At 42.1% G+C, this 18,805-nt stretch overlaps 1 protein-coding gene across 4 annotated transcripts in view; it reads right to left on the reverse strand.

Annotated features, from left to right (window-relative positions):
• The window catches only part of SCN8A (sodium channel, voltage gated, type VIII alpha subunit), a 145,507-nt gene that overhangs the window by 36,921 nt on the left and 89,781 nt on the right, over positions 1 to 18,805 (reverse strand). For all 4 annotated transcript variants that reach the window (XM_012002450.1, XM_012002441.1, XM_012002432.1 and 1 more), the window contains exons 14-19: positions 13,000 to 13,173; positions 9,657 to 10,013; positions 6,352 to 6,822; positions 5,702 to 5,819; positions 5,006 to 5,160; positions 2,060 to 2,233 (exon numbers count right to left, since the gene is read on the reverse strand). In XM_012002450.1, the coding sequence (XP_011857840.1) occupies positions 2,060 to 2,233; positions 5,006 to 5,160; positions 5,702 to 5,819; positions 6,352 to 6,822; positions 9,657 to 10,013; positions 13,000 to 13,173 (1,449 nt within the window). The remainder of the gene's footprint in view (positions 1 to 2,059; positions 2,234 to 5,005; positions 5,161 to 5,701; positions 5,820 to 6,351; positions 6,823 to 9,656; positions 10,014 to 12,999; positions 13,174 to 18,805) is intronic.

The following is an 18,805-nucleotide window of genomic DNA, read 5'->3' on the forward strand; positions in this document are numbered from 1 at the left end:
ATACCACAGTAATGTAATGATCAAGCAACCCCCAAAAGCTAGAGGGCTTATGAATTAGTATCAGTTGACTGCATGCCTGTCCTATGCTCTTTATCCCCTTCTACCTCATATAAAGTCATAAAAATGTTTGTGAAATAAATGCTGGCTGGGCACAGTGGCTCATGTCTGTAAACCCAACACTTTGGGAGGCCAAGGAGTTCGAGACCAGCCTGGGCAACATGGTGAAACTCCATCTCTACTCAAGACACAAAAATTAGCCAGGCATGGTGGTGTGTGCCTATAGCCCCAGCTACTCAAGAGGCTGAGGTGCGAGGATTGTGTGAGCCCAGGAGGCAGAGGCTGCAGTGAGCAGAGATGGTGCCACTGCACTCAAGGCTGGTGACAGAGTAAGACCTCATCTCAAAAAATAAATGCTAATGTGCAGGACTGTTAGTGCTTTAGCAGCTTATTTGTTTAGCAGGGGCATGTGGGATACCTGATCAATATCCTCAAATTCTAGGTAGCTCACCCTAGGGAAAAGAGGAAGAACGTGTTCTGGTGAGGGTGGGTCATGGTGGGGAAGCTCTGTTTCAAATCACAGCCTCCCCAGGCAGCTGGGAGTACCAGTTTGAGTTCAGGTGTCCCACCTGACGCTAGGTAGTCCTGAGGAGCTATTGTGAAATGAAGACTCTACGGCACTTCCTCTTTCTCTAGAAAGAGAACTGGCCCAGTCTCACTTTGGCTCTCTGGGTCTTATCTCAAGCCCATTCTTTAAGCCTTAGAGCTCCAGCTTTCTGTCTGTGGGAGGTACAGGTCCTTCCACCACAGGATGGTATCAACAGTTGCTGGAGGGAGTGCTAACATCTCTTGCTGCGAGGGTCTCACACTGGTTCCTTCTAGGGTTGGGCTCCTCACCTCATTTAGGCATTTCCCAAAGGCAGGCTTTTTGAAATGGGGATGCAACTGAGGGCACAGTGACAGTTCTGGGAAGGGGGTCATCAACCATGGAAATTGCAAACAATGTATTGGAAAAGAAATGCATTTATAGAGCAGAAATCATTACTGGCTCAGTGCTGGGTGCCTGCCATCGGAGAGATTTCTATGCTGCTCTATCCTGGATCTCAGAGGTACTCTACAGGTAGTTCACCATGCAGCCAATGAAACCTGCATTCTACATGACCAGTCTAGCCTCCACCACTCTACTTTCTTGGCACTTAACAGCCCTCAGAGGGGACTAAATTTTCCACAGGCCTTGGTCCTACAAATCCCATTCATCCTTTCTTTAAAATGCTGATTTGGCAGAAAGAAAGAAGCTTTAGTTATTATACAGAATAAGAGAATAGTCATCAACCTTAGTAAAGCTGACAAGGGACAAGTGATGGTGGGGTGAGAAAGAATTAGAGAGGATGTCGCTTCCAACCTGGAAAAAACACAGGAGATCATGGCCAGCAAACCTCGGAGATGGTCTTGGAACCTGGAGGAAAAAAGGATTTCTCAAGTTTCATGATCACTGTAGAATGGCAACGTGTGGGAAGAAGGGGGGACTTTATTTCAGTGTGAACTCCCCTCACCTAATAAACTGACTTGTTTGGATGAGTCTGGTATCAAGACTTGAGTTGGATGGATGTGTTCATGGGAATGGTCAGCAGGAGAGACCACAGAGATCCCACTACCACCTTTGTCCCAGCAGCCCCCATCTCATTCTCTCACCCCTTCTCCCAGCTACAAAAAGAGGATATCCTGTTGGCCTGGGGCAAGAACTTCCTGTCCCCAGCCTAATAACAAGGGCCTTTGAGATCTGTGATTCCACTTCTCACTCCTAATCTCTGAATCTAAGTTAAGCCAAACCCACCAGACTAAAGAGTTGGTTGGTTAGTCCTCCTGGAGCAAATGCAGGGACTTCAGAGTGCCCCTTCCTAAAACGAAGATCTGAGTGCAAGGGAACTTTACCCACACCTACATCTACACCTTGACCTATAACCTGGGCCCAGGGCAGCTACTGCCCTTAGAAAAAGAAAGACCCCTCTCTGTTTCTGTGTTCCTGCTGAAAGGGGTGGGAAACAGAAAGCAAGACACCTACAGCCACGATGAGGAAGTCCAGCCAACACCAGGCATTGGTGAAGAACTTGACGAAGCCATAGGCTGTCCACTTGAGCAACATCTCCAGGATGAAGATATAGGTGAAGACTTTGTCAGCGTATTCCAGGATGGTGCGGATAGTCTTTCTCTGCTCAATGTAGATGTCCTCGAAGGCCTAAAAGAGAGGCAGCAGCTGCCTATGATAGTGCCTAAAGGCAAGCAGGCCACAGGGAGCACTGCTGTCCTCAAGGAGCCCTCCTACATGGGCTGACCTATCATCAGCTCCCTGTCTCCTTAGCTTTACTCCCCCACTACACAGGCTTTTTATTTTTTAACAGCTTTATTGAGATATAATCCACACATCATAAAATTCAGCCATTTAAAACGGCTTTTAGTATATTCAGGGTTGTGCATCTATCACCACAATCAATTTTAGAACATGTTCATTACCTCTAAAAGAATCCCCATACCCTTTAGCAATCACCCCCTAAATCCCCAACCCCCTAGCCCTAGGCAACGACTCACCTACTTTCTCTCTCTAGATTTTCCTTCTTATGGTTGAGTAATAGTCCAATATATGGATATACCACATTCTGTTTATCCTTCATCAGTTGATGGACGTGTGTGTTGTTTCTATTGTGAACAATGCTGCTGTGAACATCTGTGTATGGGTTTTTATGTAGACATGTTTTCATTCTCTAGGGCATATGCTCAGGAATGGAATTGCTGAGTCATATGGTAACTGTTTAATTTTTTGAGGAACTGCCAAACTGTTTTCCAAAGTTGGTTGCATCATTTCACATTCCTACCAGAAGCATATGAGTGTTTCAATTTCTCCCCATCCTCACCAACAGTATATATAAAAGACATGATAAAATCTTTCCTCCTTTTAGTCCCTTGACACCACAGTATGGGTGGAGGGTCATATGGGTGGGAGACACTTAGGTGAAGAAAATCTTAGCACTACTTTATTTGGCATTCATGAGTGGGATAATCCCTTATATGGTGGTGTGAGCATTCCCATCTGCAGAGTGATGGACTACACAGGTGAGGTGCCAAGAGGAGGGAATTCCTAAAGCATGGGAAAACCTGTGGAGGTGGGGAGGAAGTCCTCTGTGATACAATGGGAGGTGCCTGCTCTGAACAGCTCCAGAAGGAAGAACAGAATTGGGCTGTCTGCAGCCTCACCTTCCAAACTGGAGGCACATGGATATCAGGAGCTCCACTTTCATCAACGGGCAGTGGGACAGGGGTTATGGGTTCCACAGTCCTACTCAGGGTCTTGGTGCAAATAAATCCCCTTTGCTCAATCAAAAAGGCAACAGCTTCCATGTCAGGTTTCCCCTTAACCCCATCTGTTAGGAATCCCTTCTATAATCCAAGGTATGTGAGATGCCCAAGACAGATCTCATGTCACTGAGGGCCCTAATCCCCACCCTCTTTAGTCCCATCATAACCACGTTCTAGTTTCTTCTTGGATATTTTAGCAGTGGCTTCACTTTGTTATTCTTAAATATCATGCCTACTGTTACACAGGATCTGTACGTACTAAACCAAATATCCTTTGCCTAATCATTACGACAAATAAAAATTGTCAAAGGTGAGCAGTAAAGAACATTCAAAACCTTTGGTTCACTACTGCTTTATTCTTTTTTGTAGAGATGGGGAAGAGAAGAACCAAATGATGGGTCATACTATTTAGATTTTTTGTTTACTAGACTTGAAGAATAACAATACCAACAATAAAAAAACACATTTCTCCAATCACTTGGCTTAGTCTGATCCTCTCTTTTCTCAAGGGCAGAGACTATGCTGTCATCTTGGGTGCCTCTGCGGCACCTCAGGAAGTGTTGTGTGAATGCTCGTTGATGCAACAAATGGCCCAGGCGCAGGCGGGGCGGTCTGGCTCCCCTTCTCTCAGATCTCAAATCAGTGGCTACCAAGCCATCTTTTTTGCCTCCTACTTTAATCCTGACACCTTCTTGTGTAAACCTTCCCCTCGCTTCCCATGATCCTTTTCATGAAAGCTGTCTTCTTCACCTTGGGCTTGTCTTTAATACACACTGCTGCCTCTCTCAGCTTTTATTCTCCTGCCTCACAAGTCAGTGAAACTTCCCAAGTCACTGTCAAAATCTTTAACACTGAATTTGGGGACTCTCCCTTGTTATGTTTTTTTTTTTTTTTTTGCTTCCAGATTAAGCTTTGATTCCACACCTACATGAATGTGCCCATCTTCTTTAAATATACTTCAGCATTATGCATTCTTCACCTTTCCCTTAAGGAAAGGAAAGTGTGTACTGTCTCTAGTCCCTGCTGTCCTCAAGACTATTCAACCAGCAAGCAACTCCCTCACACCACACCCTGTCCAGGTGTCCTCAGTTATAACCCAGCTAAAAATAAAAGCAAATGCCAAGATAATTAGTCTCAGCAGTGGAGGAGCCTGTGTGTTCAGGGACTTGTATGTTTCACTGATTAATAAGCACTTAGGACAATGTGAATATAAATAACCTTTGTACCAGAGATCTGACTCTAAACATTTGCTAATGTCACGGGTTCTCTATATCTAGTAGGCTGTGAAGGGACAGTGAGCGGAGGAATACCACCTCCCTCCCATTCTGGGTAACTGAAAAGCAAAGAACAAGAGATTTGGGGTATTAGGTAAGAGAGGGAAGTTCATTTTAGGGGCTGCTAAAGATGGGTAAACCAGGCAGTGGGGACACATGAGAGGGATAGTGCTAAGTCTACAGAGGATCAGGACATGAATAGGTATGGATTCTAATCCCACAGGCTCAAAGTAGCAGCCCAAAGCACCTTAACAGATCATTATTCTTGGGACCACAGCCAATCTGTTTTCAGAGCCACTGGGCTTGGGCCTCAGCCTTTTCCCACTGGCTTCTCTACACCCTTCCCCAGCCAATCCCTCCTCACACTCTCCCCTGGACCTTACCAGGGCACCACTGCTCAGCAGAATCATGAAGATGATGAAGGTCTCAAACCAGTTGTGCTCCACGATGAGGAAGCAGGTTTTCCGCAGGATCCACCAAGACTTGCCTAGCCCTTCCTCAATGTTGACCTGGCAGCACTTGAACCGCTGGACACAACCTGGCACCAGCGGGAGAGGCAGGTCAGACCGTGGAAACGTGCCCCGCCCAGACCTGCCCTCTCCTCCATCTCCCAGGCCCTGCCAGGTGCTGCCCCACCACACAGCCAGGAGGACAGTGGCTGAATCAGAATGCCTGATTCAGAAATGGAGAGGGTGGCAGGGCTGAGGCTATGCTGCAAAGGCTAACGGGGCAAGGCCCTCTGGAGTCAAGAAGATGTCCTACAAAGAAGCAGTGAGAGGGAGGAGAAAAGGGTAGTCAGGAGGCAGGCACAGCCATGACAGAACAGGTCGTACGAAAGGAAGTTTTTGGGCTGATGCCAAGAGAAAATGGACAATGAAAAGTGAGAATAGAAACTTGTTATATACTTGTCAGATACAAATAGGGGAAATAATCTAAGTTTCCTTCAAAATGGTGGGGTGGAGAGCAAAGTTCTTGAAGATAGCCACTGAGCTGCCCCTCGCCCACCACTAGCCCCGGCAGAGCTGTGTCTGTGAGCAACACAAGTGTCCCAAGCTCATCCCCTTCTCGCCCCCTTTCACCTTCTGTGAAGCAGGCGTCTGGATCCAAGTATTCCTCAGGCTGTTCCACAGGGACTTCTTCTACTTCTGGTTTGATATCAATGGTGCTTCCTTCAGAGGAGCTGGTGTCATCTAGTTTCTAGACATGCAAGGAAAAGGGACATCAGGCAGCTCTGCGGCAACATGCCCACTCCACACTGAGAACTCTGCCTCTGGTGGGGATGAGGCGCCAGTTCTGACTCTTCTCTAGAATTCTTACTACAACTTGCGATAAGCAAACCATATCCATGGGCCTTCAAAACTTCTTTCCAGATGGGATATAACATTAAAACCTACTCACGGAAGACAATGACCCACCCAAAGCTAAACGCGGCTATAGGTTGGTTTCAGGGCTATAACTAAGATGAATGGCAGGGAAGTACTCAAGGGATTATTCCAGCCTCTGACCCGGATGATCCAGAAGTGACAGAGGTGGGTCCAGGATCATCTTAGGATTCCACTTCATCTAGGAAAGGCCTAGAATGATACTGGGAGGGTGGAATTAGTTTTCCACGTAAGTTGGTTATTCCAGAATCTCTCTACCAAGCCCATAGCTGAAACAATCCCCAAGGCTGACAGCACTCTGTTTGTTCTCACACAGGATCAAGGCTGTTTCTAGGCTGGGACCTTACATCTTTGCTGCCTTCAGGATCCGATTCGCTGCTAACATCCTCTGTGTTGAGGTTCTCAAAGTCAGACTCCCCCACAGCAATGGGTACCCGCACAGTCAAGTTGGGGTTGTTGATGAAGGACATATGGTCTTCATCAATGATGTACTTCTCCACGCTGCTGCCGATGCCACTGGTTGTGCCATTGCCATTCTTCTGGAAGTCGCCATTCCGGTGGATGTCTGCACCGGTGTGATTGGCGATGCAGTTGGCCTTCTTTTCATACAACTCATCCAGAGGCTTCACCTCATCGGCCTCACGCTGCTTAAAGTGGGCTTGCATGAAGGCATGCACCTTTAGTTTGGTCCAGGCCACACCCTTCTTGATACGGATCACTGAGATCTGGAGGTTGTTCATTTCCCCATCATCATCTGTGGCAGCCAGGTTGTCTGCACTGAAGGAGCTCAGGAGCAAGGCCAGAAACAGGTTCAGCACCTATGCCAGTAGCATTGGAAAAAAAGAACAAATGTAGAAAAGTTATCCACCAAACTCAGGGTTGCAAACTGGAAGCCAACGGACTTCACGTGACAGACTCAAAGAGGCTTTGTTGTGTTGTGTTTGGCCCACGTAGTATTTTAAATACTCATGTTACCGGGTGGGAATGTGTTTGGTTTTGGTTGTAATACAAGGAGTTTAGCACCTCTTTTCTTGGGTCTTTTATAGTTTTACATACATATATATGTACCCCAAAATATACTACTTCTCTTATAATTAGAAAAAACGAAGACTGTATCCATTTTGGAAGGAAATTTCCCCAAAATAAAAAGATGAATATACATTATTGGGGAGGGTCGCAAAGTGCGTAGATGCCACGTATTCATGAGCAGAGTTCTTAGAGGACCCACGTCAGAAAAAAAATATTAGGCTTGAAGTGCTATCCACAACAAAATCAAGAAGGTAGGACTGAAATACACTTCATGTCATTGTATTTTAAGAACAAATTTTGTTTTCCTAACATTTACAAAAATAAAATTGCTTTAGCAAGACAGTGATGGTGACTTTTATGTTCTTCTGCATAGCCAAAGGTCAAGCCATCAGATACAAGCTTTATTTATTTTTGTTTTCATCTCCTATTTTACTACATTGAACATTAAGATTAATTAATTTATTTTTATTAAGACTTACTTTTTAGGAGTGGGAGAGGTGTTCATTTCTTGATTTATACTTGGTCCTTACTTTGTCATACTTGGGAAGAAGAGTAAGGCATACATTTTAGGAGGAGATAACAGTCATGTGCAGAGTGGGAGGGTGGAAACAATAAATGAACTATAAGTATTCAGATTATCTGCACCATTTGTAGAGTTAAAAAGGAATATGGTTGGTAAAATGGGGGTGAGTTGGAGGGGCCTTTGAAGGCCAGGCTGAAGGATCTGAGTTTTATTTAATTAGATCCACTACTGGTTCTTGAGTAAAGGAGTCACAGATGATGACAGAGATTTGAAAAAGTCATTCAGACTAACTACATACAGAGGGGAAGGGCAGAAGTTAGGAGGCTGTTACATGCATGAATTGATAAGGGTCTGGATCAGGCTACAGAAATCCCAAATCTTAGCATGCATTAGAATCTCAGGGAGTGAGGGGTGTGGATGTTTGTTAAAAATATTTCCTTAGCCTACTCTCTAAAGAGATTTGGATTCAGTAGATTTGGTGTAGAGGCTGGGATTTGGCCTTTTTTTGTGAGTGAAACTTGTGTAATTATGATGCAAGGGGTCTTGAGACTACACTTTCATAAAGTACTGAATGAATTATAAGAATACAAAGGAAGGGGCAGATCTTAGATTCTATGAAGAAAGATACCCACAAAAATACTATGAAGAAAGATGCATTTAAGACACATAAGATATTTGCTTGGAATGGAGAGAAAAGAGACAGAAAATACTCCAACGTTATAGGTTCCTAGAAACTAGATGGGCAGAGGGACTACTAAGCAAAGGGGAACCTGAAAAGTGTCATCAGGGGGTAGTGGTAACAGCTGATTTTTGTCAAGTGCTCAGGTATCTGGAGACAGCCATGGGGGGATGTCTTTGAGACAACTAAGAACAGGAGAATGAAGAAAGGGTGACAAAGTCAGGGCTTGGAAATGTTGATCATGCTACATACCAGGAAGCCAGTGTTATAGTCACTGAAGTAGTGAGAAGACTAGAGGGATTAGGACTGAGGGAAAGGTGGCTGGGAATGGAGAACAGGAGGAATTAAACATTACAGTAGCTATTTTTTTGCAGGTCAAATGGAAGAACAGAATAGCTGTAGCTGGTTCGGAGGCTGGTGAGTAGGAGTCTTTTACTGTCATGCTTCTCTATGGCAGAAAAAGGAAGAGAACTAATGTGGATGAGCGTGCAAGGGGCAGATAAGCTTGTCTTCTTCCAGTCCTCTTTGCCCTACACTTGCAGGTGGGATTGGGGCCCTAATCTGTAAGATAGTTCTTTCTCAAACTTTAGTGTACATATGAGTCACACAAGGATCTTGTTAAAAATGCAGATTCTGATTCAGTAGTTCTGATCTGGGGCCTAGAATTCTGCATTTCTAACACACTCTCAAGTGATCTTGTTGCTTCTAGTCACCAGATCACACTTTAAGAAACAAGGTGTTAAGATCTGTTGGTGACTCTTCTAAAGACAGAGGTAGAAGAGAGCAGGTGGACAAAACAAAGTAAAGCAATAAAGTGATTTGTCATTTATATAAATTAAACTCTAAGACAGTTTAGAGCGGTTGCTCTCAATGGAGGGCAATTTTGCCCCCTGGGGACATCTGGCAGTGTCTGAAGACATTTTTGGTTGTCACAGCTCTGAGGATGCTACTGGCATCTAGTGGGTAGATGCCAGGAGGGATGCTGCTAAATCCTACAATGCACAGGACAGTCCACAACAAAGAATCATCCAGTCCAAGATGTCAATAGCACCAAAGATGAGAAATTGTGGTTAAGAAACAAGAAGGCTTCTGTAGGTGAAAGGGCACAGACTTTGAAGTCTAGGTTCAAATACAAGCCCTATATTTATTTGGGAAAGTCACTTAATTTTGCTGAGTTTGCTTTCCTAACTCTATGAAAAGGGTTGACAAGTTGTGGGTGGGGGTCATGACTAAGTAGGCACTCTGTAAGTATCTGTCTCCTCTCCTTCATTGGTACCTTAGGGTTTCTGGGCCAAGAAAGAATAAAAATCAACAAACATGACAGGTAGTAGGAGGACTAAGCAGTAGAAGGACTTGGGCTTCTGGGCCAAGGGTAGAATATTCAAGGTGTAGAACAAAAATATCCACAAATTAGTACTAACCACCAAGTTGCCAATCACCATGACCATCATAAAGACAATGAGGCACATGGCCTGGCCTGCCACTTCCATGCAGTCCCACATGGTCTCAATCCACTCCCCGCACAACACTCGAAAGACAATGAGGAAGGAATGGAAAAAGTCATGCATGTGCCAGCGAGGGAGTTCACAGTCCTGGTTGATCTTGCAGACACACTCTTTGTAGCTTTTTCCAAAGAGCTGCATCCCCACCACGGCAAAGATGAAGACAATAATGGCCAGCACCAGTGTCAGGTTGCCCAGGGCGCCCACTGAATTTCCAATAATCTTGATTAGCATGTTCAGGGTGGGCCAGGATTTGGCCAATTTGAAGACTCGGAGCTAAGGAAAAAAAAAAACCCAAACAAAAAAATAAATGATACTCAATCAATTTTCTTACCACATGGCTAAAATAAAAACATAAAATTAGTAAGATCAGATTAAATATATTGAGCACCCTTGGAAAATTCCCAGGACTTTCTAAGAGTGTCTCAGACTAAATGGGGAGAAACTGAGACACAAATAAGGGAAAACTGATTAATTTCAGAGTAGTTGAAAAATTTGTAACTAGAAACTAGGAATACTGCCTTATTCCTTTACTTTAGATCTGAGTCAATCTGCTTTTGGAAAACCCTGACATATGAAAACCCTGAAAACCATGAACATATCCCTTTCCTACTGATTTTCCCTTCACTTCTCACAGGACAAGTGAAAGAAAATGTGATTTGTAGGAAACCAAAAGACTAGTATGGGACAGACAGTTAAAAAAAAATCTGTCTCCTCAAAAAAGCAAACATTAAAAAATTCTAAATATCTATTTTCTTGCCAATAAATAATAAATGGTTGATTAAAAAAAAACCATTGTGATATGCTTGGAATAACTTGGAGGAAAAGCACAACTCTCAAACAGGGGCAGTTCCACAAACATCAGTCATCTTATGAAAAGAGCCTATACTGGCCGGCTGCAGTGGCTCATGCCTGTAATCCTAGCATTTGGGAGGCTGAGGTAGGTGGATCACTTGAGGCCAGGAGTTTGAGACCAGCCTGGCCAACATGGTGAAATGCCGTCTCTAATCAAAAATACAAAAATAGCCAGGTGTGGTGGTGCAGGCCTGTAATCCCAGCTATTCGGGAGGCTGAGGCATGAGAATCGCTTGAACCTGGGAGGTGGAGGTGGAGGTGAGGCGAGATCATGCCACTGCACTTCAACCTGGGCAGCAGAATGAGACTATGTCTAAAAAAAAAAAAGAAAGAAGAGAGTCTATACTGTTATTCAAAGGACAGAAATTTTAGTACCTGTCAATCATGAAATATCTATATTCTGTAATAAATAATTACAAGATCTTGGCTAACAGCCTGTTAATTATTTTTTATTTATTTTTGAGACAGAGTCTCACTCTGTCGCCCAGGCTGGTGTGCAGTGGCGTGATCTCGGCTCGCTACAACCTCCACCTCCTGGGTTCAAGTGATTCTCCTGCCTCAGCCTCCCAAGTAGCTGGGATTACAGGCATGCACCACCACGCCTGGCTAATTTTTGTATTTTTAGTAGAGATGGGGTTTTACCATGTTGGCCAGGTTGGTCTCAAACTCCTGACCTCAAGTGATGCACCCGCCTTGGCCTCCTAAAGTGCTGGGATTACAGGTGTGAGCCACCGCACCTGGCCCAGCCTGAGAATTAGAATGCATAAAGGCTACGGCAGTGTGGCCAATAAAATTATAATTATGAGATCATCATTAGATGTCATAAACTAACAAATAACTAACATAGAATGTAATAGGAATTTTGGTAGAAGGCAATAGCACAATTTGAATTTTTTTTTTTTTTAATTGAAAAGTTGTCTTATCAGAGAGTTCAAGATTTACCAGGTGTTACCCTACATGCATACATCTGGGCCACTCATACTGTTTTTACCGAGTGGCTTTTAATTTAAGAATGTAAGTTCTAAGTCTACTCTCAATCCTTTCTGTTGTCACCTAGATAATAACTATTCTCAAACAAGTCCACTGTGGACTGGATCCTAAACAAAGAGTAGTAAACAGAGGTTTCAGAAATTTGGCAGTTATTTGTGACTTGGACTGAGTGAAATCTCTGTTTTACAAATAGTTTCACTTTTTCCAATTCTCTTTCTTAGAACTGCTGAATATTTCAGTGAAGAAACCTTAAATATTCTCAGTTGCAAGTGCTTATTTTCCCAACAGGGAGTGAAAAACCCAAGCCAATTCGAATGCCAAGGAAGCAGCAGTGGCCTCTGTCTGAGTGGGATGCCCCCATGGTAACTCAGTTTCTCAGAGGAGTTAATCAGGATATCACTTACGCTTATGTTTATGGGCAGCTGTCTTGAAGATACTATTAACTATTCTTTCAGAGTCATTGTAGTAACTTAACACTAACTTCTTCAAATACATTAATACAAACTCCTTTTTAGCTAATGATAGGGAAAATAAAGCCAATGTTCAACAACTAATTTCAATATAATACAGATGTTCCTTGACTTATGATGGGGTTATGTCCCAATAAACCCATTGTAAGTTGAAACTGCTGTAAGTAAAAAATGCATTTAATATACGTAATCTACTGAACATCACATCTTAGCCTAGTCTGCCTTAAACATGTTCTGAACACTTACATTAGCCTACAGTTGGCCAAAATCATCTAACACAAAGCCCATTTTATAATAAATTATAGAATATCTCATGTCATTTATTGAATACTATACTGAAAGTGAAAAACGGGATGGTTGTATCGGTACTCAAAGTATGGATTCTACTGAACGTGTATTGCTTTTTTGCAGAATGTAAAGCTGAAAAATTTTAAGTTAAGCCATCATAAGTTGGGGACCATCTGTATTAAAAAACATTATTTTATTATCAGTTTTTGGAAGGGCCACCATGATAGAAGAAATGAAGAAAGTAATCTTTGAACAAGGAGAAATTCTTGCCATTTCAAGGAGATGTTCAGATTAAAAAAATAGATTCACTAGCAAACCCAAATTAGGCCTCCCATTGGGCTTTGGGAGAGTTCATTTTCATCTAGTGTCTTGGGTCTTATTTTTCACTTATTATCTTAGGCATCTCTTAGATTAAGCAGCATTTTCTAAAGAGCTTCTTAAAATTGATTTCTGTTTGCTTCTTGATTTTTAACAACTAACTTCTGTATCAGGTATTTTAGGAAAGTTTTCAGTATTTGAGTAACTAAGCCAAATAACTGGAATTGGGAGTAAAATACAGCTAATATATTTTTTTAAATCATCAAATTAATTTACGCAGAACTCTTTCTGGTAGCTGCAAGATAGGAAATGCTAAAAGAAATTGGAGAAATATGGAATACCAATCGGAAAGATCGCAGCACTGAAAGCCCCTCCACGTCTGCTAGACTCAGTTCCATTAAACTGAGGGAGACAATAAATCCGTCAAAAATGTTCCAACCTTCTTGGAAATAATAGTAGGGATCCATGGCTATGAGCTTTAGAAACATTTCCGCTGTGAAAATTCCAGTGAAAACCTAAATGGGGGATGCGGGGGTAAGAAAAACAAACAGTAGAAAGAGAATGATTTTATCATTATTTTTAAATACAACATGTCCAAGAAACTCAAGAGTTAACCTTAAATTCTGCATCTGAAGATATCAATACCTGGATGTCTCATGAGCACCCCACCTGATGCAGGAAAATCTTATTTTCCTCTTGAATGAAGTCCGCAGCCCCAAAGTTCCCATCTTTGTTGCCAGAACCACTCAATTTACACTGTTCAAGAGTGCAGTTGAGAAAATATGCTAAGCAATGGCAATACTACACAAGGCGACTCCTTTCAAAGGGTTAGCAGTCATTTGAATGTATATAATACTTGTGATGTTTGCTTAAAAAAATCACTTGTGTTACAATTAGATTAGAAAACTAAAGTATTAATGCTAATTTGACATTATATGTCTTACCAAACCTAGACATTTGCTGCAAGGTGTAAAAGCATACAACATTGCCAAAATGTGCAAAATACAGGAAATAATATCTATAATCTCACCACCTTGCATACAACTATCATTTTTATGTATTCTCTTTCTGGTTTTTTTTTTTTTTCAAATACACATGGATTTTGACAGAGTTGGAAAATCATAGAATACATAATATCTTGGGTCTGAGTTTTCACTGATCGTAAGTCTATCCATGATGCTACACAGTTCTTCCAACTCTCACTCTTATTGCCTGTATAAAGTTCTACTGGCGGCTGGGCACGATGGCTCACTCCTGTATAATCCCAAAATTTCTGGTGGTCGAGGCAGGCAGGTAGCGTGAGTCCAGGAGTTTGAGACCAGCCTGGGCAATATGGTGAAAACCCGTCTCTACAAAAGATACAAAAATTAGTCGGGCGTGGTGGTGTGTGCCTGTGGTACCAGGGACTCAGGAGGCTGAGGTGAGAGAATCACTTGAGCTTGGGAGGCAGAGGTTGCAGTGAGCCAGCCTGGAGTGCAGTAGATCGTGCCACCACACTCCAGCCCAGGTGACAGAACAAGCCCTATCAAATAAATAAATAATAAATCAACAAATAATGAATAAAATTCTATTGGGTAAATACATCCTCAAAGACTGTTCCTATTGTTGGAGACTCTGGTGCCTCCTTTTGATTTTTTTCAATATGATAATCAATGATGTAATAAATGTTTTAGATTATAGCTTATTGTGTGCAAAAATGACATCTTCCCTATGTTACCTGTCTCCCATTTTTCTGCTGACAGAGTGCCTGCACTTTCTGATGCCTTCTGTATCCTGCAGGCCTCAGGAGGTGATATGCAGGATGAAAGTCAAATCCCATGAACGCCAGTTTTGACAAAACCAATTCCTTCATTCTAGGCTAACCATATAACATCAGACTCTTACTGAATATTATGTTTTTAGAGGACAGGACTTATTTTTACAAGAGATTTAAAACTGTCATAATATATTAGTACTTGTAACTACCTGTTTACCAAGTTTCCATATGAAACAGTTTAAGGAAAACTGAAGATACAGTCCGAGGGCAAAATTAAAAATAGTAAAAAATACTTAGATTATAGATGCTGTTTGGAAATATACTGAATTAATGAACAGCAATAAAAAAACAGAATGATGACTGAAATACATCAAAATGGATAAGTGGACTATAGGTTTTTGGTATTCATATGCTTTTCTGTAGTTCCTCATGTTTCTAAATTGAAGATGCAACAGTCTCAAATTGAAACAAAAATTCCACAAAGAGATCCAGTTAAGTAAAATCAAAGTTCATAGTACAAGTTAAGCATCTATAGATGGAACATCCCTCTGAGTGAGTTCAGGGAAAGCAGAGACAGCTCATCAAATCCTGACATACGTTTCACCCTTTGTGTAAACCCACTGGAGGTTTCTCCAAGTAGAAATGCTAGCCTGCCTAACACACATAAGTAGAGACTTGATTTGTTATCCCACTGGTTCCTGGCAAACACACAGGAAGTACTCATGAACAAGCACTGGCTGATTGACCCTGGGATATCTATACTGTGGGAACTCTGGTTCCTAAGGGAAATCAACAATGAAACAGTCATGTGGTGTTGCCTATCACCAGGATGAATGACCCCAGGTATCAGGAATTGTCTGTGACAGAGGTCAGTCACCATGTTGCTTCAACACATGGCGTGTTGCCATCAGTTGGGTGTGTGTCAAAATACATCTGTAACTATTAGCTATGTGAAGGAATTGCTTTTTTAAAAATTGAGAAGAGCAGATTTAAGGTTATCCTATGATGCTCTTGTTTGCACTGTGATATGTTTCTCAAAGAGGAGAAAGGGAAGAATTACATGCAGTGTATCAGTAATTATATATAAGTGTCTGCTATGGCTTGAATGTGTCCCCCAAAGTTCATGTATTAAAACTTAATCCCCAATGCAATAGTGTTGTTCTCCCGAATGTCACCAAATATTCACTTTAGAATTTATGTTCCTATGCAGCAGTTCTCAAAGGGTAGTTGAGGATCCTTAGAGTCCCTAAGACCCTCTCAGGAGGCACATGGTCCTCTCTTTTCCAACTTCAGAAGTACCCCCCATCTGTGGTTTTGCTTTCTGCAGTTGCAGTTACCTACCATCAACTACAGTCCAAAAATATTAAATAAAAAATTCTAGAAAAACAATTCATAAATTTTAAATTGCATGCTGTTCTGTGTAGCATGATGAACTCTTGAGCTATCCTGCTCTATCCCTCCCAGGACGTGAATTATCCCTTTGTCCAGTGTATCCATGCTGTATAAACTACTTGCCCTTTAGCCACTTAGCAGCCATCTTGGTTATCAGATTCACAAAACACAGTATGGTCTTGCATTGCTTAATGACAGGGATATGTTCTGAGAAATGTGTTGTTGGCAATTTAGTCATTGTGTGAACATTACAGAATGTACTTACACAAATCTAGATCTTATATATATATTTTCATTTATATATGTATATTTTTAATATGGAAAACCAAATGTCCCAGCACCTTTACTTAACATCAATCATTTCCCCTACTTGACCTGCAAGGCCAATATCAAATGGCATATAACAAGTTTTTATATATGTTCCATTATAATCTTATGGTATCACTGTCAGACATGCAGTCTGTCATTGACCAAAATGTTGTTATGTGGTACGTGGCTATATATATACACACACACACACACACATATACACACACACACACATATACATACATACATACATATATGTGTGTGTGTGTGTGTGTGTGTGTGTGTGTATGGCTTGGTACTATCTGAGGTTTCAGGCATCCACTGGGGGCCTTGGAATGTAACCCCCTTGGATAAGAGAGGACTACTGTACTTATTTGTGTGAGGCAAGCTTTTCTTCCTATACTTTAGCTAAAATAACATATCACAACAGACTGAATGTAGAAGCAGAAAAAGAGAATCTAACTATCTTCTATTAAACCAGACATGAGGCCGGGCACAGTGGCTCACGCCTACAATCCCAGCACTTTGGAATGCCCAGGTGGGTGGCTCACTTGAGGTCAGGAGTTCGAGACCAGCCTGGCCAACATGGTGAAACACTGTCTCTACTAAAAACACAAAAATTAGTCAGGCATGGTGGCGGGCAACTATAATCCCAGCTATTCGGGAGGCTGAGGCAGAAGAATCGCTTGAACCCGGGAGGCGGAGGTTGCACTGAGCCGAGATTGTGCTACTGCACTCCAGCCTCTGGAGTGAGACTCTGCCTCAAAAAACAAACAAACAAGACAGACATGAAAGAGATTTACAAAATGTTGAACCATATCAGTCTTCCAGTTTTTCTTAGAAAATATAGTTTCCCCCCACCAATATGTTATTTATGTTCATGTGTAATGGGTGTATTATTGTGATATTTATTTATTTATTTATATATTTATTTATTTCACATATGGGGTCTTGCTATGCTGTCCAGGATAGTCTCGAATTCTTGAGCTCAAGTGATCCTCCCATCTCAGCATCCTGAGTAGCTGGGATTACAGAGATGAGCTGCATGTCTGGTTAATTTTTTTATTTTTGTAGAGATGGGGTCTCACTACGTTGCCCAGGCTAGAGAGCAATGGCTATTCATAGCCTGTGTTCCTGGAGGACTTCGGCATCAAATTCCTGGCCTCAAGCTATGCTCCTGCCTCAGCCTCCCAAGTAGCTGGGACTTACCTAGCTATATTATTGTAATTCTTTAACTACAAAATGAATGTTTAGAAATGTTCTCAGTTTTAATTTCAAATATGATAAATATCAATAGACATAGCACTTTTATTTAAGAGCATAAAGGAGTCCTGATCTCCTCAGAATATTCTATAAAACAATGGTTCTCTATTCTCTACAAAATACTCTGAATTCACAGTCATCGTATCTTTCTAGTTGGGGTTTTGTTGTGTTTTGTTTTTTTGAGAGAGAGTCTTGCTCTGTCGCCCAGGCTGGAGTGTAGTGACATGATCACAGCTCACTGCAGCTTTGAAATTCTAGGCTTGGCCAGGTGCAGCGGCTCACACCTGTAATCCCAGCACTTTGGGAGGCCGAGGAGGGCAGATCACGAGGTCAGGAGATTGAGACCATCCTGGCTAACACGGTGAAACCCCGTCTCCACTAAAAATACAAAAAAATTAGCTGGGCGTGGTGGTGGGCGCCTGTAGTCCCAGCTACTCGGGAGGTGAACCCGGGAGGCGGAGCTTGCAGTGAGCCGAGATCACGCCACTGCACTCCAGCCTGGGTGACAGAGCAAGACTCTGTCTCAAAAAAAAAAAAAAAAAAAAAGAAAATAAAATAAATTCTAGGCTCAAGTTATCCTCTCACCTTGGCCTCCCAAAGAGCTGGGATGACAGGCATGAGCCATGCCTAGTCTAGTTTGGACAAGCCTGTGGTCATAGGCCTGATAACTTGTAAAGCCAGGTCACCAAGTAAAGCCTGTATAGGGGTATAAGATTGGGGTATATTTCACTCGGGGGTCACTGTGGGGTTTGGGAAGGGTCTGGGGAGAAGTCACACACCTCCTTCAGCCCTAATTGCTTATGCAGATAAAATTTAGGCTTATTTGAAAGTGACGTGCCTCTGGCATGCTCCTCTCTTTATGCTCGGAAAAGCGCTTGTCAGCTCCTGTTCTGTAGTAGATCCTTGCCCAAAGTGAGTCAAATTCAATTTGATTAAAAGTTCTATGTGTACCGCAATGGAGACATGAAAAAAAAATGAGACCATGAAAAATAATGGTTCCTTAGGAACTCAGTCACCAGAATGTAAGTAACTCATCCTGGTTTGCCACTTTTCACACCGAAAATCCTGCATCCTGCATCTCCAGTTAGGGTAATCAACTCGTACCTGTAGACAAGGACTGTCCAGTTTTAAAACTGCAAGGGCTTCCTCAGGCCTCTGCAAATTAAGGTGGTTGGTTACCCAACCAGGAGGGGACAGAACAATAACTAAAAATCATGTGATAAGTATTCAAAAAGAAGTATCCATATGGGGCTATAGAAGCACAGATGAAAGAAAAATTAAAATCTGAAAAGAATTCCTTTTAGCTGAAAATCTAGGTAACCTATAATTAAGAAATGATAACATTCATTTATGTTTGGTGAAGGAGGAAAATAACTTTTGCTTTTTTTCTTTTGCTTAGAATCTGAGAACTTAAACTTACATGTTAG

Source organism: Mandrillus leucophaeus, unplaced genomic scaffold (genome assembly GCF_000951045.1).
Source record: "Mandrillus leucophaeus isolate KB7577 unplaced genomic scaffold, Mleu.le_1.0 Scaffold118, whole genome shotgun sequence".
In the NCBI taxonomy this organism is placed as follows: domain Eukaryota; kingdom Metazoa; phylum Chordata; class Mammalia; order Primates; family Cercopithecidae; genus Mandrillus; species Mandrillus leucophaeus.